The sequence below is a fragment of the Tursiops truncatus genome, chromosome 12 (assembly GCF_011762595.2).
Source record: "Tursiops truncatus isolate mTurTru1 chromosome 12, mTurTru1.mat.Y, whole genome shotgun sequence".
In the NCBI taxonomy this organism is placed as follows: Eukaryota; Metazoa; Chordata; class Mammalia; order Artiodactyla; family Delphinidae; genus Tursiops; species Tursiops truncatus.
Window position 1 is genome coordinate 46,276,622 of NC_047045.1, and position 25,999 is coordinate 46,302,620.

General features: G+C 35.4%; 2 protein-coding genes across 9 annotated transcripts in view; one reads left to right on the forward strand and one right to left on the reverse strand.

The window, feature by feature from the left end:
• Window positions 1–13,605, reverse strand: part of ZUP1 (zinc finger containing ubiquitin peptidase 1) — a 44,585-nt gene extending 30,980 nt beyond the window's left edge. Inside the window, exons 1-5 of one of the 8 annotated variants that reach the window (XR_012324793.1) lie at window positions 13,347–13,603; window positions 11,358–11,933; window positions 8,333–8,443; window positions 6,482–6,603; window positions 4,721–4,889 (exon numbers count right to left, since the gene is read on the reverse strand). Coding sequence is in view for 6 of the 8 variants with exons in the window: in XM_073789524.1 (XP_073645625.1) it covers window positions 4,721–4,889; window positions 6,482–6,603; window positions 8,333–8,443; window positions 11,358–11,933; window positions 13,347–13,536 (1,168 nt within the window). In the remaining 2 variants the exon portion in view is untranslated. Of the gene's footprint in view, window positions 1–4,720; window positions 4,890–6,481; window positions 6,604–8,332; window positions 8,444–11,357; window positions 11,934–13,120 lie in introns of all 8 variants that reach the window. The other 7 variants (XR_012324792.1, XM_073789524.1, XM_019929631.3 and 4 more) reach the window with 7 other exon arrangements.
• Window positions 13,606–14,735: 1,130 nt separating this feature from the next.
• The window catches only part of KPNA5 (karyopherin subunit alpha 5), a 44,733-nt gene continuing 33,469 nt past the window's right edge, over window positions 14,736–25,999 (forward strand). Inside the window, exons 1-4 of the mRNA XM_019929633.3 lie at window positions 14,736–14,908; window positions 19,753–19,886; window positions 21,274–21,375; window positions 21,488–21,587. Coding sequence (XP_019785192.1) covers window positions 19,758–19,886; window positions 21,274–21,375; window positions 21,488–21,587 — 331 coding nt within the window. The 5' untranslated portion in view covers window positions 14,736–14,908; window positions 19,753–19,757. The remainder of the gene's footprint in view (window positions 14,909–19,752; window positions 19,887–21,273; window positions 21,376–21,487; window positions 21,588–25,999) is intronic.

Consider the following 25,999-nt stretch of genomic DNA (forward strand, 5'->3'; position numbering starts at 1 on the left):
TTTAGATATTTTCCAAGATGAATGTACCTTCTGTTAAATTCTATTCTATTCTATATAGAATATAGAATGTTAAAATAATGAGACTCTTCAAATGAGAGCAGCTTCAATTAACATCTGCATAACTAACAAAAAATACAAATTTTATTTGGAAGTCTGGATTTCCTGGATCTGGATTTCTTTTTCCTTCCCAAGGTTAGGGAAGTTTTCAGAGAGCCAGTGTCTCCTGGAGGGGAGCCTTACACACGGCTGGTGTCCTGGTTTTTACGCCTGGTACCCCAGCTTTCACAGCTGCCACCCTGACAGCCTGATTCTGGTGGCCAGGAGGGCTTGCATTCCTGGGTCTCACAGGACTATGGCAATCGGGAAGACAATTCTTAGAAGGCCGCCATCTCCAGGGCACTGCACAGACAAAAAACTGAGGCATATCCCCAAGTCTTTCTCTGAAGGCAGCCTCTTTCTTTGTCTTAGAGATTCAGCCTGGGGGGCAAGCTTCAGGATTGGCACATATCTAGTGGACTAGGGAGCTGCTCTCAAGGAACGAAGGCTGTGGATGCCACCTTGGCATTCTCCCTCTTACTCCAGCTTACCAGTAACTTCCAGAAAAGAGCCCATACACTTGTGTGCAACCCTGATTTTTGCGATTGTCACCCAGGGGACACTGCCATATCACCTGGTCAGCAGGCCTTATACTAGCAGTCCAACAGGACTGTATATATTTGCATACTTTTGAAAGCTGTTGCAGCCACTATTGAAAACAGTATGGAGGTTCCTCAAATAAATAAAACTAGAACTACCATATGATCCAGAAATTTCACTACCATATGACACAGCAAGCCAATCTGTTTCAGAAGAAAACAAAAATACTAACTTGAAAAGATATATGCACCCCTATGTTCACTGCATAACGGTTTATAATAAACAAGATATAGACCCTAGGTGTCCACTGAAGGATGAATGGATAAAGAAATTGTGGTACACATACATACACGCAAAGGAATGCTACTCAGCCAGAAAAGAGAATGAATTTCACCATCTGCAACAACATGGATGGACCTGAAGGATAATAACGCTTAGTAAAATAAGTCAGAGAAAGACAAATACTGTATGTTATCACTTATATGAGGGATCTAAAAAATAAAACAAAGGAATGTAACAAAACAGAAACAGACTCACATATATAGAGAACAAATCAGTGGTTAACCAGTGTGGAGAGAGAAGGAAAAAGGGGCAAAATAGGGGTAGGGGGTTAAGAAGTACAAACTACTATGTATAAAATAAATAAGCTACAAGGATATATTATACAGCACAAGGAATATAGCCAATATTTTATAATAACTTTAATCTAAAAAGTACTGGATCACTATGTTGTATACCTGAAACTAATATAATATTGTAAACCAACTATACCCCAATAAAAAAAAATTAATGTAACAACAACAAAAAACAAAATGAGAAGAGATAACACACACATACATACATACAATGGAATATTATTTAGCCACAGAACAGAATGAAATCTTGCCATTTGTAACAGTGGAGGGACCTTAAGGGCATTATGCTAAGTGAAGTAAGTCAGACAGGGAAAGACAGATACTGCATTATCTCTCTTACATGTGGAATCTAAAAACACAACAACAAAACAACTACCACCACCACAACAAAAACAAGCTCATGGATACAGGGAACAGACTGGTCTTTGCCAGAGGCAGGATGTGGGGGGATGGGAGAAATGAGTGAAGGGAGTAAAAAAAAATCTTTAGCACTAAATCGATTACTTCTAAATAAAAAGGACACAGTACATTACAGGTCAGTGTTCTTCAATCTTTTACAGATATATTTATTTTAAATTATACATACACTACTATATTCTCCAGTAACTCTAAAACATATGTATAAACAGAAATTAAAGGATACCATAAATTAAAGACAAGTAGAAGTTCTAATATTTTCTTCCTATATACCCTAATGCATCATATTACACATCTGCTGGGAAGTCCTATCCTGTATGGAAACTTTCTGCAGGGAGACCCTTGAAGTATAAAGACAGCCTTCAGAAACAGACGTATGGATATATGAAAATATGACATATGTGTTACAAATACATGGAGACAGTACAGATTTGCTAAGTGGTACTGAGATAAACAAGCAATAACAACTTAGTATTATAAGTATCACTACAAATAAGGGGAAAAATTAGATCCATACCTTCTCTTTCGCTCACTCAACTTTTTCCCTCCTTCCCTCTCTCTCACACAGACATATGCACAAATAAATTCCAAGTTGATTAAAAGTCAAAATATGAAAAGCAAGGTATAATTTTTTTTTTTAGTAACGGCTACTTTATTTTATTTTATATTTTTGGCAGTGCCGCTTGCGGGACCTTAGTTCCCCAACCAGGGATCAAACTTGTGCCCCCTGCAGTGGAAGTGCGGAGTCCTAACCACCAGACCACCAGGGAATTCCTGAATATGAAAAGCAGGCATAAATTTTTCTTTTGTTTTGTTCTATTTTTTTTAATTTTAGTTTATTTGATTGAAGTACAGTTGATTTACAATGTGTTAATTTCTACTGTACAGCAAAGTGACTCAGTTATACATATAATATTCTTTTCCATATTATGGTTTATCACAGTGAGTTGATTTTTATGTGCTAAAATCACTTCCAGTTGGCATAAAAAAATACCATGATCTATGTGAAGGAACTATCTTTTTAAAAAAATATATACTTTTTTAAAAACTTTTTATTTTATATTGGAGTATAGCTGATTAACAATTTGGTGATAGTTTCAGGTGTACAGCAAAGTGATTCAGTTATACATATACATGTATCTATTCTTTTTCAAATTCTTTTCCCATTTAGGTTGTTACATAATATTGAGCAGAGTTCCCTGTGCTATACAGTAGGTCCTTGTTGGTTATCCATTTTAAGGGTATAAATATTTAAAGACAATATAAAGGGATATGTTTATGATCTCAAAGATGGGGGGGTTTCTTAAACAAGACACTTAGAAAACAAATAAAGGGAAAGATTAAGAAATTCAATTATATTCAAATTTAAAATTCTGTCTAATTGAAGACACCATGTACAAAATTTAAAGGCAAATTATAGATTTGAAGAAGATATTTGCTCCTCATATAATCAATGAAGAATTAGTATCCTGAATACTTAATGGACTTCCAAAAATCAATAAGAAAAGGACAAACAACCCAACAGAGAAGGGGAAAAGGAAGGGACTAGGTTATTTACAGAAGAAACTAACTCAGGAGTAATCCGAGAAATACAATTAAGAGATGTATCCTCCTCTCATGCCCTATTAAATGGCAAAAATTAAAAAGTGTCACGATACAAAGTATAAGTCAGAACACACTGATGCTAATGTAGATTACAACCATTTTAGAAAACAACTCCATAATACCCTTAACAAAGTTAATTATGCAAATACCCTTTAATCTAGTATTTCCAGTCTGGATGTTAGAGAAACTCTTGAGGGGGAAACCTGTTCACAATTTGTAAGAATAAAACACTGGAAACAACCTAAGTAATACAAGGAAATTCTATACAGCAATCAAAATGAATGAAGTACAGTTATAAGAATCAATATATTTAAGCAAATCCAATTAAAGCATACATATTGTATACCAATTTACACGTAGTTTAAAATATAAAAGATTATGTATTATTATGGAAACCTACATATAAGATAAAATTATTAAAACATATATGAGACTGATAAATACCAAATTCAGGATAATGATTCCCTTTGTGGAGGACAGAAATCAGAATGAATGAGGGGTACGCAAGGGGTTTAAAATACATATGAAAGGGTTTACAGCTTTAAAACATTAAATTTCATAAAAACTGGGTGGCGGGAACAAAGCTGTTTTCATATAATTTGGTTTTTTTTTAAACTATACTAACAGACATGTTAAAAAAAAATGTTAAAAACATCAGGAAAAATGGCATTCTTTGGAACAAGACAGATCTGATTGTGAATACCAGCTGGGCCAATAACTAGCTATGTAACCTTACCTTGGGAAAGTAATTTAACCTAAGTCACAATGACCTCATCCAGAAAAATCGAACAGTACACAAGATTTTTCTTTTGAGAGTTACATGATACAATATATATAAAGGTGTTAGTATCTAAAACTGTACTGAACAATACGGTAGAAACTATTTACAGGTGGCTATTTGAACACCTGAAGTGTGGCTTGTCCAAACTGAGATGACCTGCAAAGTAAAATACACATTGGATTTTGAAGAATTGTAAAACATCCCATTAACAGTTTTTAATACCTATTACATGTTGACATATTATGGACACGCTGGAAAAATATTAAAATTAATTTCACCTAGTCCTTTTTACTTTTTCTAATGTGACTACTGGAAATTTAAAATTATTTATGTGGCTCACATTCTACTAGACAGCAATTGTCTAGAACATAGTAAGCACTTAAAAACTTTTCTAAAAGGTTTGTTTCCAAATGTCAAATAAATTGACACAATATAAAAGTGAATTATTTTTAAGTGAATTATTTACTATAAAAATAAAAGTTCAGGAGTTTTAAAACAACAAACAAAAAATTACTTGAACACACAGTCTCACCTAAAACTATATAAACTATGGGTTATGAAAATTACACAAAATTCAAATAATTCTGATTATTACTTCAGTGTGTATGGAATATTAAAACCATGATTTGGATGTTTAAATACTCACCAGAAGTTTTTGTTTTTCCATCATCAATACCAATAGCTAGTGATTCCATCATATCAGCTTTTCTTCTATGAAATTCAGATGGATGCATTCTTCCCCTATTTACTTCTATCTCCATATTTCGTAGCTGCTGTTGCTTGTACCCTCCAGAATTATTTAAACCATATTGTCTCTATTGAACATAAAAACAAATGACTTAATTTTTATGTCCCTTTACATTAATGAGGATGGAAACTTCCCACTATTTTTTATATCTGGAAATATATTTTGAAACATTCTGGTTTATAGACATTTATACAAGTCAACTTAAAGATTTTTATGAAAAATAAATCACACACAAAAAAATCCCTAAGTTAATAATAGCCTTTCTCTACAAACAACCATCATGGTAAGAGACTTGTTTTCCTTGTAGTAGGGAAAGTAGAGAATCCTGTCTTCCTACTAATGGTACTGTGAAAGGCAGATGAGTTCTGACCATACTGCTGATTTTTTCAAGACAACCTGTCAGTACTTGTTATTTGGTTCCTAGGCTAGCCTACAAAGGCCTACTTAATCCATAATTCATTCAGGTATTCATTCTATGTAGTGAATGAACTATGTTTTTGCACACTGACAATAATATGTTAAAACAGCCCCTATGGAAAACATTTCTGAGATCTGAACAAGTAACCTGCAAACTTACATAATAAACTCCCTTAAACACCGAAAAGTTTTTGTATTGATAAATGTTTCAAAATTATATAAGGCAAAGACGACTTAGGAAAAGCCAACTTTCTTTTCTCCTCTGAATCCTGGTGGGAAAATAATTTTGCAAATAAATGAATCATGAATGAGAAAAATAGCCTAAATTAGATATTCCAAAGGAAGAATAGCCATGTCTAAGATACTGGAGAAAAAAAAGTAAGAGGTCAAATAAGATCAGGAAGATTATAATATGTACAATGCATATTAGTATTTTAAAGGCTTTGAGAAGACCCCAAGTACACAAACCTGTTTAAGTGGACACTTTCAAACCTATTCAATCATAAACCCTTTTTACTCATACATTACCCTTATTAGCACATAGAAAAAGAACACTCAAAAACTATATGAGCATTATTAACACAGATGACATCATAGTCTACAGCAAATTAGGTCTGAAAAAAGTAGAAAAAGATGTTAAAATTTTTAATGCATTAAAAATATAATAGATGCTACCAGTTTAGTTCAACAGATACCACCACTCACCTAAAAAAAATGAAGTCTCAAACATCATCAAAAAGCATTTTCCATTAAAAATGGTTCTTTCTAAATGCCTGAATTACAATCACTAAAAGAATTTAAGACTCAGGAGACATTAATTCTAAGTTTCTGTTTTAAGTACCTATACAAACACTTAAAATTCCGAGTCTCAATTTCCTAATTTTTCCCATTGACATAGGTTTATATCCAGGCTTTACCATTTAATACTGCCAAACCCTGAGCAAGTTAAGCTACTTAAGTACTTTATGTCTCCATTTCTTCATCTTCTGTTAAAAAAAAAAAGTCTAAAATAACTTCATGGAGCAGTGAAGATTTTAAGATACTTTATATGAAGTGTTCACCCTAGTACATGACCAGAATGAGTACTTATAAATGGTGGCTGTTATGAACTATAAAAAATATATGTAAAAAAATATTTTGTATAATAAAGACAAAAATAATAGGCTGAAGGCTTGATAGCATGTTTGAAAAATAAGAACTCTAACCAAGCCAAAATAATATAATTGCTATTAATCTTTGTACCTGCAGGTTCTGAAATTCTTCCATTTCTTGTCTTGATTCTTCAGATCTCCTCTTTCTGTCTTCTTCTTGTTGAAGCTGTTGAGCCAATTCCAGATCTCTAGAACACTGGACTCTATCCATACCTATTATACATTTTTAATGTTTAGAATAAAATAACTACTGAAATAAAGGCTCACTTATATGTTAATACATATTTTTTAAAAGGAGTAAATGCTATTATTTTGCCATTTATTCATGACTACGATGTCACAGAAACACTGAGAACAAATCTAGCAGAACTTGGACTGCTTCTGTAAGGGTATAACCTCCACTTAAATCGCTAATACTCGCTGAGTGTTTAGGCTGTGACAGGCACTTCTTATTAATTATCTCATTTGGATCCTCATAACAACCTTAGGAAGTTAGGTATTATTATCTACTAAGGAAACCAGAACTTAGAGAAATTAAGTAGCACCCTTGAGCAGTGCCCCTCATTAACAAAAATAAGGCATATTGGTTTTTAAAAGAAATACTAGGGGGAGGAAGGAAATAATAAAGAAGGTAAAAATGTAAGTTTGCAAAGTACAGATATTAGATTGTAACTTAATTACAGTCTGACCCCTAAGCAAATAGTACAACTATGGAACATCTTGCCCTTTTTCCTCTCTACCCAGTGTCCCACAGATCCATTAGTGAGTGTCTTCTGGCCAGCATCTCCTTGACCTCCCAATTTGATGGTTTAATTATGTATTTGAATATTCTTTCTTTCCTTTCAAATCTCTCAGCCTCTGCTACATCTTCCTAATTTGTCCCTACTTCCACTGGTAGAAATATGCAATTCAAAACTGATTCTTAGCATACTTCTGAAGCTATCAACAGTGATTCACTCAGACCATATTTTTCTCTCATCACCCACTACAGGCTTACAGAATAATTTATGTACCCATACAAAGCTTATCATAAACAAAGTAAGAACTATTAGACTCTCAACTTCAGAGATTTATTCTTCCATAGTAATTAGTAAAGAACCACCACAGTAGAGAACTGTTCCATCTTTACTCCAGTAATTCTCATCTTCGTATTAGGCTGAGTGAGCAGTCAATGCTGTCCCTGGACATCACTAAGTGGTGCTAGGATCATTGATAATGAACACTAAAAACCCCTGCATTAACAGGAGATATCTATGTACCCTAAGAAACTGAAATCCAGTAGAACACAATTGGTTTCTCTTTAGGTCTACATTACATTTTGTTTCAATGGAATTGTGAAAATCATATAGGATCTTTCCACTTCTAAGGCACCCTCATGATTACTTAATCAATACCACTATTAAAAAAAATAGGGGACAGAGGAAAACTTTAGAATCTCTTATAAAACTAGTAGGTGGTAATAAAGAAACTAGAAGAGTATCTGAAAATGCACTTGAAAAACTTTTAAGTCTCATAGTTCATATTCTTTTTAAAATTATATGTGCCATATGGCAGCTTCCTAGTTCATAAACAATTTTTACTGACAAGATGCTAAATTCAACTACTTCCAGCTGCTGAAAGAATGGTCTCAACTTATAAATCAAAAAGATTTTTTAAATTGTACAATATTTCACTGTCTTCTAAATACTGATGTTCTAGGTCAAAACCCTGGATTCACACCCCTAGTTCAGTTGTTAGTCACAATAGTTCATCCTTTATAACTTTTCTGTGAAAGAACTTCTTTAAAAAGTTGAAGCGGTATTAGAATTTTTTAAGGGACAGATTTATTTTTAACCAGTGTGGGTTTTTTTTTCCCTCTATAACACTAATCTAAAAAGTAGATAGTATCCTAGGAAGTAGAAATCAAATCATGACATTCTTATCTTTAAACATATAGGCATACCTTGTCCAAAGTTGCTTTCTTCCAAATGCAAGTCAACATGTTCTTGGAGAATATGGTAATTTGTACAGATGAGCCCACACATAGGGCAGTCATAGAGTGGTTGATTACAATCTGTATTAGAGATATAATTTAGTTGGTTTGATTTTTAAAACCTTAAAATTTTTCACCCCAAGTCAAAGACTCTACTACCCACTAACTTTATTAAATAAGTAAAAGCTCTTTGTAGTTGGATTTAAAGCAATTTTTCTACTTCTAGGGTCAAGATGAAAGCCTGAGCATAAACACAAACCTCTTACAATAAAGGAAAATATTAATAATAAACATTTAGCTCCGTAGTCAAAACAAGAAAAGAAAAGGAAAAAGGAAAATCAAATGGTAAGTAGAGACCAGTTCAGATATGGACTTTGGGGGCTGGATTCTCAGTACCCTCCAAACTGCGTGGTGACATGCAGAATTCAAGCATTCAGCAAAAAAGCAGGACACTGGGATCAAATGCCCTAGTTGGGAGCATGCCCAAGACAGAAGAAATGGTACCTCTACAAGACCAAGACCTGGCTGATACTGGGTACCGAAAATGTTATTATGTTATTAGGGAACTGCAAATTAAAACAAGATAACACTACACATATATTAGAATGACCAAAATCTGGACCACTGACAACACAAAATGCTGGCAAGGATGTGAGCAAGAGGACCTCTCATTCACTGCTGGTGGGAATGCAAAATGGTACAACCACTTTGGAAGGGTTTCGCAGTTTCTTATAAAACTAAACACATTGTCACCATATGATCCAGAATCATGAATTCCCTTGTATTTACCCAAATGAATTGAAAATTTCTGTCCACACAAAAACCGGTACATGGACATTTATAGCAGCTTTATTCATAATTGCCAAAACCTGGAAGCAACCAAGATGTCCTTCAGTAGGTGAACAGATAAATAAACTGTGGCACATCCAAAGGAATATTATTCAACGCTTAAAAAAAAAAAAGAATGGGCTATCAAGCAATAAAAAGACATGGAGGAATCTTAAATGTACATTACTTAGTGAAATAAACCAATCTGAAAAAGCGACATACTGTATGATTCCAATTATATGACATTCTGGGAAAGGCAAAAATATGGATAGTAAAAAGATCAGTGGTTGCCAGGGGGAGGGAAGGATGAATAGGTGGAGCACAGAGGAATTTTAGGGCAGTGTGACTATTCTGTATGATACTAAATACTAAATGGTGGGTTCATGTAATTATACATTCGTCAAAACCTGTAGAATAGGGCTTCCCTGGTGGCGCAGTGGTTGGGAGTCTGCCTGCCAATGCGGGGGATGCGGGTTCGACCCCAGTTTGGGAGGATCCCGCGTGCCGCGGAGCGGCTGGGCCCGTGAGCCATGGCCGCTGGGCCTGCGTGTCTGGAGCCTGTGCTCCGTGACAGGAGGGGACGCAGCGGTGGGAGGCCAGCATACCGCAAAACAAACAAACAAAAAAACCCAAAAAAACCCCTGTAGAATATATAACACCAAGAGTGAACCCTAATGTAAACTATGGACTTTGAGTGATATTGATGTGTCAATGTAGATTCACTGATTTTAACAAACTATCACTTGGTATGGGTTGTTGAATAATGGAGAAGGTTGTGAGGATAAGGGGACAGAGGGTATACGGGTAATCTCTGTACTTTCTACTCAATTTTGCTGTGAACCTGAAACTTCCCTAAAAAATAGCATTTATTAGATTTCAAAAAATGAATTTATGCACTCTCCTTAACCTTTTATAGAAATTAACTCAAATGAATCAGACTTAAATGTAAAATTCAAAACTCTAAAACTTCTAGAAGATAACGTGGGAAAGGTGACCTTGGGTCTGGCAAGGAGTTTTGATACAACACCAAAAGCATAACCCATGAAAGAAGAAATCAAGTAAGTTGAACTTCATTAAAAGTAAAAACTTCTGTGCTGTGAAAGGCACTGTTAAGAGAATGAAAAGACAAGCCTCAGACCAGGAAAAAATATTTGCATAAAACATTATCTGATAAAGGACTTGCATCCAAAATATATAAATTACTCTTAAAAACTCAATGGTATCAAAGAAATACATGATTCTAAATGTGTATGCACCCATAAAAGAGCCTCAAAATACATGAAACAAATCCTAATAGAGCTGAAAGGAAAAACAGACAAATACACAATTATAATTAGGGACTTCAACTCCCTTCCAAAAACCGGTAGAACTGCTAGACAGGAAATCAGCAAGGACATGGAAGATCTGAACACGATCAAACAACATACCCTAATTGACAAATATAGAACACTCGACCCAACAACCACAGAACACACATTTTTTCCCCAAGTGTCTATGGAACATGTGCTGAGATAGACCATATACCATACCTTAGGCCATAAAACAAGTTTCAAGAAATTCAAAAGAACTTAAACCATAAAGTTTGTTCTCTGATCATAACAGAATCAAACTAGAACTTGGTAACAAAATCTGAGTTCCAGACAGTTCAGATGCCACTGGGCTGGTGGTAAATAAAAGAATGGCCTCTGCAGGGCTTCCCTGGCGGCGCAGTGGTTGAGAGTCTGCCTGCCGATGCAGGGGACCCAGGTTCGTGCCCCGGTCCGGGAAGATCCCACATGCCGCGGAGTGGCTAGGCCCGTGAGCCACAGCCGCTGAGCCTGCGTGTCCGGAGCCTGTGCTATGCAACGGGAGCGGCCACAGCAGTGAGGGGCCCGCGTACCACAAAAAAAAAAAAAAAAAAAAAATGGCCTCTGCAAACTGGACTCTGAGTGTATTTCTCCTCAGAAAGTTTCTAAAACTATTTTCAATGTAGCTGAAACATTTACTATTTGCATCAAAACTCTTTTCCATTATTGTATTTTCATATTGCAATAATGGCAAATGAACAATGTTATAAACAAATTGAAAACACATTTGTAGTGATCTCATTTACAAATCAACTTTTGGGACACCACATATTAAACTGAGACTACTGCTACTTACTTATTATATAAAACGAATACTTTACCTTCTAATGGAGTGTCTAAAAGATCGGCATGCTCTGTTTTCACATGAGTTTCCATATCTTGACTACAACCTTCTATTTTTCCACAGAATGGACATTCAGGAGGACTATACATTGCTTCATAAATTGATCCTTTAATTTTGGTTCGGTCAGACTGTTTTTCCTTACTTTTCAGGAATTTTCTAGATTCAGTTAAGTTCTCTGAATGAAAGCCTTTATGTTTTAAAATACCATTGTTAGGCGGGCCTTGAGCTGAAATTTTCGGATGATTAGATGCACAAGCTGAATGAATACTTGAATTAACTTCCATTCTACACTGTAGGGTGCTGTCCTTCCTGCTATTGGAAGTTCCACACTGTACTGTATTAATCCTCTCAAAGTTTTTTTCTAGTTCATTTTGCTCAAAATGAGCAGTTTCAATATGAAAACACATTTCATCATAATTCACACCTGACAACTTGCAAAATGGACATGTAACTTCATTTTCCATGTGAACAATTAGGAGGTGAGTCTTCATGTCTGGTTCTGAGGTTACTGTTTCACCACATATATTGCAAGATAGCATGGTACAGCAGGTAACTAGAAAAGAATACAATATTATTTTAAGTTAGAAAGTAGAAGTTGAAGAAAATACATTTTATAAAATGATTTCAAGCAATTATATTTGTTATTTATAACTGGATTATTTAGATAAAGAAATTTTCAATGTACTTACTGTTCCTCAAATACACAAATTTATTTATAAATCACAACCAAAATTTCACTACTGTATTTCAAGTTTATGGTTTCGATAAAACAAAGGCAATAATAATGCAAATTAAAGTAAATAATTTTTCAAAAATTCCAAAAAGTGTGTATCTGGACTGAGGTAGAGAAAAAATAACGTTTATAAACTTGCCCAGGTAAAATAAGTCAAGTAAGAGAAAACAAAGAGAAGAAACCTTACCAACTGATATATCTAAATAAAAAACTTTAAAGTTATTAACAATGAATTGGGTAAATAAATCTTTATAATAGCAGTTAACAGTTAAAGAGCTTTACATGTATCAAACCAATTCAAGCATCATTATTATCATTCTATATGGAGGAAACCCTGGCTCAGATATGTCACCAGCGCCAGAAAATGGTTAGCCAAAATGCTAACCCAGTCACTCTCCAGAGGCTGTACTCTCCACCCAAAGAAATAAAAGCAGAGTGAGCATCATAGAAAACAGCACTGATTCCAGAGTCAAAGAGAACTGGATTATAATCTCAGGTTTCATAATTTTAGGTGAGACATCTCACCTCTTTGAGGTTCGGTCTACAAAACGAGTTGTACTAAATCAGCAGTCATTTCTGGGTTTTACGGACAAATAATGTACTGGCTACTGACACAAAGGTGATTTTGCTAAAAGTAATTTTCAAAAAGCAATCACCATCACAACCTTTCTACTACAGATTACCGTTCAGCTAAAAACTATTCAGAAAACAAACAGGAAATGAAAAATAAGAAAATTATTCCCATCATTTAAATAAATGTAGCTTTCTAAGAACTCCCAACTTTGTCCTTTTTTCCATCCCTTCAGGTAAGTGAAAATAGTCTCTGATTTTAGATGAAAATTCTCCCAAACCCCCAGTGGGAAGAACGTCACACGCAGAGAAGTTTCTACGTTTCCCGGGCTGGGACACAGCTGGACGCACAATGATGCGCTTCAACTCCCTAACACTTAGATCACAACAAGGGGATGAGAGAAGTACGGAGGCCGGCGAGAGGTGCCGGAGCCTACCCAAGGGTCCATGCCAGCATCCCGGGCCAGGACAGGAAACCAGCCCCGATACTAACTGGGTCAAAGCGTTGGGCCCAGGGAACCTGGGCTGGACGGTCAGTTCCTACTGGCCTGGACAGCCGGCCACAGGCCGGCCACACTGCCCTGTGCTTGGCTTCCTCTTCGGATCCCGCGGCTGACGCCGTCTGGCTTGCGGGCAGAGGAGTTCGTGCGCGGCGTCGATTACCTTTCCCGGCGTAAAAGACTGAGGCAGGCCCTCTTTCTACCCAGAGACTCACGGTGAACCGAGAAGAGAACCAGGGACTCTGAAAAGCTTCAGCCTCCAGGAACGAATTCAAAAAAGCTCTTTTTCTATTCCCCGGAAGGGAGGGACTCCCAGCATGCACCGCTTCACGCCAATCTGGGTTGTAGTGCATTCTGGGAGTCGTAGTCTTTTTGCATCTTCCCGACAAGGTTCCAACGCCTAATTTACGAGGAGAGGGCAAGTCCCAGGGCATTACACGAAACCACAATACCCACTATCCAGGGCCTGACTGAGTAGCACTCTATTACGTTATCAATAAAGGGCTTATAATGCTACAGCGTGCCAAACTCAGAGCTATGGAGGATGACAAAGACACGTTCGTGCCTCAAGGTTACAAGATAACGCTATCTTGATCCCTGAATTAAAAATATGAAACAGCTCTTGGGAATTAAAAAATACAATAGCAGAATTTTAAAAAAGACATCAATGGAGAGCTGTAGTATAGCCCAAAAAATTTCTCAGAAAAGAGAACAAAAAGAACAAGAGATGGAAAACAGGAGTTTCTTCAGGGAAGGAATCGTGTTATTTATCTTGCATATTCTGTGCCTAACACTACATGTAGAAAACAGTCTGTTTTCAATACTGCTTGTTCAACCCCAGGGTGGATTACAAGTCTATATATGTGTTATAATAATTTAGAGTACTTTATCTGGAGTTATTTATTTCATATATCAGTGACTACTTTTTTGTCCAAAATCCACAGATGTTACAGAATACAAAAATTTTAATAAATAGATAACTGAAACGCTTGAAACAAATGAAGCTCCATGAGGTTAAGATTTTTTTTTTTTTGCGGAGCACAGCCTCCGGACGCGCAGGCTCAGTGGCTATGGCTCACGAGCCCAGCCGCTCCGCGGCATGTGGGATCCTCCCGGGCCAAGGCACGAACCCGTGTCCCCTGCATCGGCAGGCGGACTCTCAACCACTGTGCCACCAGGGAAGCCCGAGGTTAAGATTTTTATCCGTTGTGTACACTGTTGTACCTCCAATATCAAACAATGCCTGGCACAGATTATGCCCTCCAGCAATATACCACGTTGTAAAATGAACAAATGAATGGGTGGATGGATGGATGGGTGAGCAAATCAACGAATGAGTGAATGAAAGACTGAGAGCTGGCACGGAGGACTAGGGCAGTAGGACACACTCCTGCAACGGCAACCGCTCCAGGTTAAAATCCCGGAGTCCGGGCAGGAGCCGGCTCCCCAATGGGTGGGTGTCGCTGGGGCTTCCGCTTCTCTCCGCCCCCTCTGCTGGTCAGTGCCGCAGCCTCCGCCGCCGCCGCCGCCGCCGCCGCGTGCAAGGGCTTCTGGGAGGCGAGCCTTGGGGTCTCGGGTGAGGGGCGCAGGAGGCCGCCATCTTGAGTTGCGAGCCTGGTCTTCAGACTCATCGCTAGGGGCGGAGTGGTGACCCCGCTGTTACCGGAGCAGACGCCGCAGCTGGGGACTGGAAAGTCAGAGCGCCGGATAGTGCCACATTAATAGGTAAGTAGGAGTGACACTGGACAGGTTGGGTGAGCCTCGGGTTTGGTCCCTTTGGGAGCTACTAGTTCCTGAGGCCACTGTTTTGATCTACCCCTTCCTCTACAAAGGGTTCAGAACCAGGCCAAGCCCTGATTTTCTCAGCTTCCCCAGAAGGAGAGAGCGGTGGCGGGGGCGTGGCAGCCGGACCTTTCTCTTGAGGAGGCGAAGTCGCGGGGAGCACTGAGCCTCTCCGAGAGCCGGGCTGGTCCTCTGAAGGAGCTTCAGGCAGAGGATCTCATCCTATCGCCGGTCTGCTCCACTGTTTCTCGGTAGTTCCATTTTTTGGTACATGGTCTTGTCAAACGTTGCCTGTCACTTCTGGGGCTCAGCAATCTGTCCCGCGGCTCAGCTTATTAGAAGTTTCACCGTGTCCAGAATAAGGTAGGTTCGGTCCCAGGGGCCTACACATGTTAGGTCGCACCCTCTACCTCCACGAGCTGCCCTCCACCTGGATGCAGGTGCCGGGAAGGGCTCAGTCCTGGACGCGGGCGAGCGTGGCTTAGATGCTTCTCTCTAATAGTCGGCCACCTCACTTCCAAGATGAAAATTTAATCGTGTCTCCTCGATAATGCATAAGAGATGAAAGGAGTTGAAAGCTGTTAAACGGGATAGTGATACTTCAAAAGAATATGACATGGGCATTAACTCTTCGGCTTTTTGAACACCTTTTAAAAAAAAAAGCCTTCTGATTTGAGGTCTCTTAATTACAACATTCAGTGATTTATATTTTGTAAGAAAATGACTTTCCCTCTTGGTAAACAAACGGCTCTGTCCTTTAGATCTTCTGGTTGGTGCACTTTCCCCTTTGTACTGATCTTGTAATTTTACTAACAGCCACCCTAGCCCCTGGAAATGGAGGCTTTATGGAGACAAGAAATTCCGTTAATATATATTAGAAAAAGTTCGGATTCCAGTTGTTTGCCCAACGTCAGCAGTTTTTCAAAGAGGAGAGTGAAAAAATAAGCTTATGACTGAAAAAAAATTCCTCTGGCAACTTTACAGTGTTTGAATAGCATTTCTTATATTTAAAATAACTTGTATGAGACAGCAGCCTTTGAAGTACAGTAGTTTTTAAAGCTATAATCCAGAGAAAGAAACAATCCCCTTGGGTGAGGCCCCTTTAAAGATCATTTTCCTTGAACTTTACATCCCCTTTGAAGCAACTGCAGTGAGGATGCAGATGTTAAATAAGAGACAGGAAGTTCGTACTACAGAAGAAAAAGGAACAAATGATGTATGAGTTGTTGGGGCTAGATTTTATTTGGTTAACATTTATATTGAAAGGTTTGCCTAGACTGATGGTATTAAGGAGTAGTGTCTGCTGTGTGTGTTGGGAGGCACAAGGTGATTCAATCAGATGTGGGGAGAAAATATTAGAACTTCTGTTTGTTTACCTTTTAAAACTACTCTGTTTTTTAAAAAACTTTTCTATCTGTGAATTTATAATGGGATAGTTTATTAAGCTAGTAATACATGTATATAAATAAACATGTTGAGGATGAATTCCCAAATGTATTTTGTGTACATGGAATTCCCAAATGTATTTTGTGTACATAGGATATGTGATCAAAAAGTTTAGAGGCCAGTGGCCTAGAAGATGCCTAATGTATAGGTGGTAAGTATATTAAAGAGGTTTATTGCTGCAAACATTTCATTTTGCTAAGATATTTTATACTGTTGAACATAATTGAGCAGCTAATGTTGAAGCCCAGTTTGCTCTGTCATGAACTCTGATCTCTGTTTTTCCCTTCCAAGAGCCTAAGCTTTTATTAATGTGACAGAATTTTTGTATATGAAGTAGAGAATAATGCTAAACATTGTTATTATTAAGAAAGTTAATAATAAAAGTTCATAAGCACAAAGTTTTAAATCCTTGTGAAGTCCTCAGCCCATTCCATTCGCCCTTTAGCTCCACCACTAATGAAATTTCTCAATGTCTTTCCCAGTGACCTAATTATCAAATCTATTGCTTCCTTCCTATGGTACTTGGCTTATTGTAGGCACTTAAACTTGCTGGATAAATCAATGAATGAACAAATTGGGTGACCTGTTTTTAATGCTACTACAACTGAAATACTCCTTTATCTTTAGAATTCCCTTCTTTTTCATGACTCTTATTTTCTTCTGATCCTCCTGTTTATTTTTGGTTTCCTTTGTTCTTTCCATTTTCCACTGAAATGTGAATATCCTTAAGATTTCTCCTTTGGGCATCTTTCTTTTATATCTCTAATGCTCTTGGATTATCATTCAGCACTCTTTTCCTGAGCTTTGACTCATTTTTAACCATCCATAAATAAAAACTTTCTGTTTGTGCCCTATGTACTGTAAATTTAATACATTTAAAATTAAAAGTCACTGTATACCATTAGAATGGCTACAATTAACAATAACAAAATTCTAACAATACCAAGTGTATAGCCAGGATACAGAGTAACAGGAACTCTTATATGTTGCTAATGAGAATGCAAAATGTTATAGTTACTTTGTAGTTTGGCCGTTTCTTATAAAATGCGAAGCATACGCTTGTCGTATTATTCATCAATCCTACTCCTAGGTATTTACCCGAGAGAAATGAAAACTTACTTTTACACAAAAACCTGTACATGAATGTTTATAACAGATTTATTCGTAACTGCCCTAAACTAGAAACAACCTAAATGTCCTTCAGTAAATGAATGGATAAACTGTGGTATATCTGTACAATAGAATATTACTCAGCGATAAGGAGGAATAATCTATTGTTACATGCCAACAATATGGATGACTTATAGATGCACTATGCTAAATGAAAGAAGCCAATTAAGACTACATACTGTTATTATTTCATGTATGTGGAATTCAGGAAAAGGCAGATCTATGGAAGTAGAAAACAAATCAGTGGTTGTCAGGTTTTAAGAGTGGGAGAAGGACTAATAGGAGCAGCGTGAGGAAGTTTTGGGGGGAGTTATGAAGCTGTTCTGTATCTTACTGTGTTGGTTATATGCCTGTGCATTTTGTCAAATTCATAGTACTGAAAGAGTGATTTTTGCTGTATAATTGAATGCATTATTTTCATCTCGAAAACATGGAGGCAAGAAAACAAAACCACCACTCTGTTCCTTTATCGGTATTCCTTATTTTGGGTTATTTTGTCCTTATACTGAAATGGCTCACACTAAAAACCATGGAGTCATACTCAACTCCTTTTTCTTCCTTACTGCATATTCCTTACATTCATTTGGCCTCTAATTCTTATTGAATCAATTTCTGAAATGTTTCTGGAATCAATCTGTCTTCTATATTTTTCAACGCAGCTACTAATATAGTTTAGGTCTTTATCATCAAAGCTTGAAACAACCTTCACTTTAATTTCTTTAATTCTATTCCTTAGGATCAAGTCCAGATTTCTCAACCAGATTGCAGGAAGCATATGTTTTCTTACCTACCTTTCCAGCTTTATCTCCTGCCCCTTCTCCCATGCATCCTCTTGTTCAGGTACACTTGATTTCTTACTGTTCCATGTTTATGCCAGGCTTCTTCATGAATTCTGTGTTTACATATATTCCCTCTGTCTGACATACTTGTTCCCTTCCTTTTCCCCTTTCATCCTCTTCCCTGGCAAATTCTTGCTCATTCTTTAAGACAGGATAACTAGGAAAACTTTCAGAACTCCCTAAGGCACAGTTAGTTTCTGTGTCTTCTGTGCTCCTGCAGGATTTAATGCTTATGTTTTAGTGTACTTTACTACTTAAAATATAATTTGCCAGTTCATTAATCTAGCTCTTCTATATCAGGGACAGCATATAAATGCCCATCTCTCCTTCTCTCCTGTTTACTTCATAAGTGCTAATTGATTACAGCATTCTCTCTGGCTATACATGGGTATGTCATCAGAATTTATCAGAATAACATTCTAGATAGGTATTAATTATCTCTCATATTAAATTCAAATTGAAACCCTGCTTTAGACTGATTTTTTTTAATGTGTAAATGCAGGATAGGTTATAGTATTAGTAATTTTGTATTTGTTTCCAATAATACCAAAATATTAATATAATACTAAGAAGTGTTTATAATTCTTATTCTAAAACTATTATATATATTCAAATATACAATTTTATATTTATATAAAATATATATTTTAAATATACTTATTAAAATGTTTATATAAATGTTAATTTTAAAAAAACATTTATAATAAAACTACTTAAAAATAAAGTAGAAGTATTTCAGTATTTTAAAAGAACTAATTATACTCTAGTACTGAAAACTGGTAAGGCAGCCATAACTCAGGTCATGATCTGTGTGGCTTTAGTTCTTTAGGCAGTGCCTTAAGTAAATGAAAGAAGACAGACCCCAATAAATACGTGAGGTGTGCTTACTGAAGCCTGATACCATATTTTATTGAAAATAAGATAATTCATTGCTGGTTATTTCTTGATCTTTCCATAAGCTGTAATTTAGAAGTTTTTTACCCAACTATTTCATGATTAGTTCCTGGCTGACAGTAATTTTAAGATGCATCTCACTTACAGAAAGTTTAAAATACCAGGGATGGGGGAGTGCATCTCAGAATCAGTGGAATTAGGGTAATGACTTTGTGTTTAGACCAAAATCTATTATTTGATAGTTAAGTTCTAAAATATTTGGTCATTTTGCTCCAATTTTGATATGGCGGTGAAGAAATGTATTCTTTGTACATAATTTTCAGAATGGGTTTTGTTGGTCTATTTAATCCATGAGCCTGAATTTAATTGCCCTAGAGTAAACATCTTGTGTTGTTTTGAGAGTTATCAGTATCTGTTTTCTTCTCTCCTAATCTTAAGATGCCATGGCTTGTCCAGGGAAAGATAACTATAGAATGAAAAGTTATAAGAATAAAGCCCTAAATCCCCAAGAGATGCGTAGACGAAGAGAAGAAGAAGGAATACAACTTCGAAAACAAAAAAGGGAAGAACAGGTAGGTGTTTTAAAATATTTAATTCTGTTAACGTAAAAACATTATATAAAGAGTTTAGAAGTAGTATTATTATTGCTGCTAATTTTTAGATAATTTTAAATGAAAAAAGTGTTTTAGGAAATTGAATATGGGTAAATATATATTTTAGTTTATTAGGCTCCAGTAATAATATTAGCAAATTCACGAATCAGAATCCTGTGCTATTTTTAATCACCAACAAGAATGGCTTCTCCTTTCCATTGATAAACCTTTTACATTAATATTTCTGCTCCAGTGCTAAGTAATTTTTACTCTTGAGCCTATTTAGATCACTTCCACTTGTCATTGTAAAATTTGCCTCTTAAAAAAATGTTAATTGTATTCATTTGTTGCTTTATGATTTTCATAGCTCTTGCCCCTAAATTAATTATAATCGTTTTCCTATGCTATTCATACTGTTCCTCCTATAGTTATCAGGCAGACCTCTTAGCCTTCTCTGTTTGAACTTTATATATGTGACATAAGGAATAGAAAAATTAAAAGAATGCATCTCAACATTTTTCATTCCAGGATATACCTAAATTTAGGAGTATTCATAAATAATTAGGAGGGTATGGTCCTCACATACATGAATTAAAACTAATGTGTAAAAAGGACTAGCAATGAAGAAAGTAGAAAAAGGCCTGTTTTGGAAATATGACTATTTGTCGTTCCCCTATTTGTAGTAGCTAACATAGTCTCTACTATATTACAGTAGGTACTCAAAAAAAAAAAAATCTCTTGAATAAATGAATAGAAAGAGAACTGTGTACAGACTGAGGAACAGCAGAATTTATTTACCTATCAAAAAGTATGTGATACCAGATTTTTTTCGTCAATTTTGATTTATGAGATGTACCTATAAATCTTTCTCAGTGACCTGACTATGTCTCTTTCCTCCTCTTTTTTTTTTCTTTATATTCACTCCTGAGTTAATAAGCATAGGGTCCTCTTTCCTGAGAGCTGCTCTCTATTCCTTGTTAATCTAATATACTAACTCTGTTAATATACCACATTATCTCACTCATATAACACATATGCTTTTTAACTAAGATTTTCTTCTTAGACATCTCATAATTTAGTATAAGCGTATGTGGTTTTCCAAGTGCTGTAAAATATAAATGTGTACTCTGCTTATGCTACTAGACTTTGGTAAAAGACCTGAGATTAAGAAGCAGTCTACAGGACAAGAGCTAATTTAGCCCCAAAACTACTCATAAATTTGTTATGGTGTGATGATTAAGAAATACTAAAATATTCAGAATTTTGAATGATAAAATTATTGTTTTGTTCAGTAAAGGAAAAATATAATTCTATGGGAATTTGTTTTATGGAAAGCTCAATATATTGTTATTTCTCTTTATTATAGTTATTCAAACGCCGAAATGTCTCTTTGCCCAGAAATGATGAATCTATGTTAGAAAATCCTATCCAGGATCCGGATATCAGTTCCACTGTACCCATTCCAGAGGTAGATATTACAAAACGTATTTCAAACTATATTTCAACAGTATTACAGAGATGATACAGCAAAATTACTAATGCAAAATATTTAAATAACAATTGTATTTTCTGTGTTTTAGGAAGAAGTTATTACCACAGATATGGTTCAGATGATTTTTTCTAATAATGCTGATCAACAACTAACAGCAACACAGAAATTTAGAAAGCTGCTTTCTAAAGGCAAGAATTATTTTCAGTATGCTTATTTGATCTTACAAGAATTTGTAGTACAGTTTTATTTATTATATTTTTTTATTTCAAGGCACTTTCTTTGCCAGTAGGTCTTAATTTTTCTCTAAAATATATTTTAAAATAACATCTTTTTTAAACATTATATTATCAAAGTAACGCATGTTGATTGTAGAATATCTGCAAATATAAAAGGATTTAAAGAAGCAAATATAGTCCCAAATTAGTCCCATTGCCAAGAAAGAAAGTTAGAAATACATATTTTTAAATTCTTGTAGGAATATTTTTCAGACTTTAAAAATTTTTTATTTTATTTATTTTTTTAAATTGAAAGTCTAGAAATAAACCCATACATCTGTGGTCAAAATCAGTTGATTTTTTTTTTTAATTAATTAATTTATTTTCGGCTGTGTTGGGTTGCAGGGAGCAGGGGGCTACTCTTCGTTGTGGTGTGTGGGCTTCTCACTGCGGTGGCTTCTCTTGTTGTGGAGCACAGGCTCTCGGTCAGTGGGCTTCAGTAGTTGTGGCGCACGGGCTTAGTTACTCTGTGGTATGTGGAATTTTCCCGGACCAGGGTTTGAACCCATGTCCCCTGCATTGGCAGGTGGATTCTTAACCACTGTGCCATCAGGGAAGCCCTCAGACATTTTTTTAACATCAGAGCATGACTGTAAAATGAATAATCAATCAATCAGATATTTTTTTCTAAACTTTTAAAAATTTAATTTGTATTTTATATTGGGGTATAGTTGATTTACGACGTTGTGTTAATTTCAGGTATACAGCAAAGTGATTCACCAAATTTTGATTATCATAAGCAAAGCTACATAAATCCTTGTATAACCTAAAGCTTCCTTAGTATGAATTTATAAAAGTGAAATCGTGGGTCAAAGGGAATAAACAGTGTATTAATTTACATTCCCATCTTTAGTTTGTGCAGATATTCATTTCACTATATTCTTACCAACACAGCTATCTTTAAAAAAGAAAAAGATGGTTATATAATAGTGCTTATAGTGTGGCAGTTTTTGAGTACCTAAGTTGAATATTTTTTATTATTGACCATTATAATTTATAATTTGCCTATTTATGTTATTTATCCAATATTATATTGAGTTTATAAAAATTCCTTATTAAATAAAAATTTAACCCTTAGTCTATCTCATCTTTCATACATGGAATTTATAGGATTAGTAATTCTAATTTTATTGAGCTGTATACATGAACTGATAAGATTTTGAAATTGCCCTTGGCTAGCTGCCGTATCTTCCTGAAAGACAAAATTTAGTAACGTACGAGGAATAAAAGAAATCTTGTGTTCAGTTCAGCACAGATTACAGGCTATTACCTTTGCTTTCTTATTGTAGTTCTTTTTCATAAGTACCTTTAATTTTCCTTTTCCATCCCTTATCTTCCAAGCAAAAGTAGCTTAGCAATGTTAGGAGACCCTATAAAATCAAGAGTAGCTTCCTCTTCCTCACCATATTCCACAGTTTTTGTTTTTTAATTTGGATTTTTTTTTAGTCAGATTAATATTTATAAATTAAAACATTAATTTAAAAAATAGGTTAAATGTATTAATAGTAACACATCAATAATTTTTATATTACCATATTCTCTTTTAAGATTTCTTTTTGGCATATGTATTATGTTATAACCAATTAACAGAATTAATTTAGATTTAATTGTATTTAAGAATGTTAGAGTTTGCCACCAGTTTTTACACCACAGCTTCCCCATTATTGAATTTATCTTCATTCTTAATTCCTCAGGGTGTTCTGTGTCTTTTAAAATATAGTATCTTTTTCATAGATTCAATGATTTTTCTGTTCCTTGTAGTGGGATTATGCTTGCCCAGGTTGGGCATATGTCAGGAATTATAGACACTTTCTTTTGCTGATTGGTGTGAGTTCCTGCCAAATATTTTAGGTCTAGAAGAATATTAGATTTACTATAATTTTCCTTGATCCATCACTGTAGGAAATATGGGGAAGGAGCTAGAACTAGAACTGGAGCTAGAAATAGAAATAGAACTCCTCTGATTTAAGTCATGATAGTGACCTTTTGCTAGAATCTGTTATTTACTTCCCTATTATGGCCACTCTTACAGATGTAAATCACAAATTATTCTTTTCTTCAATCCCAGTTTTGTTTCTCCAAGGCTTTTTTGTTGTGGATGACTCTTGATTAGTCTTCAGTGCTGAAGCAGATATTCCTCTATGTTACTTATGTTTACATTGCCATATTGTCTTCCCTGTAATAGTTCATCACCTTTATAAGATAAGGTAGGCTATTATTCTGTCAGTATAATATCAATGTAAAAGTTAAAAGTTCATGATACTTGTTAGATTACTTGATGATCCAAGCACACTTTAATTGCTTTCTTTTAGATGAAAGTAACTGTAAAGTAATTCCCCAGAAGAGATCATATTTGGGTTCTTAAATCTATATATATATCTTTGTCTATATTTCTTTATCTACATATTCAGGTAGTCTCAATACCCACTTCTCCCCACCCTCTAACTAGAAAACCAATTTTCTATGTTTACTTCCTTTTCTCAACCTCCCCTTTCTTCTCTGCTCAAAAAGAGCAAGACAAAATTTTGTCCTTTACAAAAATAAGGGGAAAGTAGATTTAGAATTTTCTTTTGGGAAAAGAGAAAGAACTGGAAGGTAAAGATGGTAACCACAACCTAATAACTTTGTTTTGATTTTTTTTAAGATGGGAATAAAGGCATTAATAATATATATTATTTTATCTTGTTGATGTTTTATAACTATAAGAACAGTTTAAGCTATGGTCTGGAATTTACATTTTGAAGAATCCAGACTTTTCATTTAGAACACCCAAACAAAATTTTATAGTTTTAACTTTACTAATTTTGCAGAAATCTCCCAATTTTTGAGCAAGTTAGAAAGATAGCAGATTTGTAGAAAAAAGAAGAAAAGGAAGAAAAAAGTCTATTCCTTTTTTTTTTTTGCCACACTATGCAGCTTGTGGGATCTTAGTTCCCCGACCAGGAATGGAACCTGTGCGGACTGCAGCGGAAGCGTGGAGTCCTAACCACTGGACCGCCAGGGAATTACCAAGAAGTCCATTCCTAAATAAATCTTTCTTAACAGTTGAGAACACAATTTCTAAGATTTAAACTGACTTAAAACTTAATAATAAGGTTTTTCTGTATCAAACAAGCAGGATTTGTAGACCTTTTATGGTTATCATTCATTTATTAATTCTACTTATTAAACATTATTTATGATCAGTAACATACTCAAACAGGAATTAAGAAAAGGAAGAGTCAAAAGTGGAAATGAGATTTCTCTCGTGTAACCAGGTGGACAGATAGCTCAGACAAATTTGTGTGGTGGGCACAGGGCAAGGGGAAGGAATAAGCATAGTGATATTATGAGTTTGGTTTTGTTTATGCTACATTTTAAAGAAGCTGTGGGGGAAAAATGTAACCATAAGCACTTAAAAATGTGGGACAGAATCTAGGAAAAAAGAATTTACGGGGGTTAGATTTGTGAATGATAAGTGATAACTGAATTAGCAAAATAGAAATAAAATAGAAACAGATTTTCTAGGAGGGGATTTCCTAGAAATACATTTTCTAGGAGGAGAATAAATAACGGAGAAAACTAACCCGAAGGAACAACAGTGAAGAAGTTCCTGGAGAACCACAAGAGTGTATTTGTTGCTGAAGCCAAGGGAGGAGAAAGAATTCTTGGTACTTATATTATTGGGAGCTGAAATATCTTTGTTTTATTTTGGCTGTGCCCCGCAGCATGTGGGATCTTAGTTCCCCAACCAGGGATTGAACCCGTGCCTGCTGCATTGGAAGCGCAGAGTCTTAACCTCTGGACCGCCAGGGAAGTCCCAGAAATATCTTTGTTTTCAATTTACATATCTTTGTTTTAAAATTTCTTAGAGATTTTATGATTCTCAAAAGTCCTCAGCATTTCATGAGAATTTATCAAGAATTCTAGGTACTTCAATAGCATTTTTGTAAATAATAAATAATACCCTGACAAAATAGAACCTATCTAGCTGAAAGACATTAGGCAATTCGTGGTTGATAGTGAAAGAGACATCCCTGGAAATTGGAGTATAGTTATGAAGAATTAGAAGACACTTTATCCTTCGATTGGTATTTTGAGTATTGGACTGAAATATTCCCATATTGTGAAGGTGACCTCCTAAATAGCATTCAATTTATGAATTATAAATATTTGTATAGGAAATATTTTAAAATTTTCTTATCATTATGGTAATGAAAAACAATTTGCTTTTTTTTTTTTTTTGCAGTAAACATTGCAATTATGAGAACGTTTATTTTCTTCAGCTACATCCAGCTAAGGGTTTTAAACTGGATCAGTGAAACCTAGGAAAGAGTTATTTTATG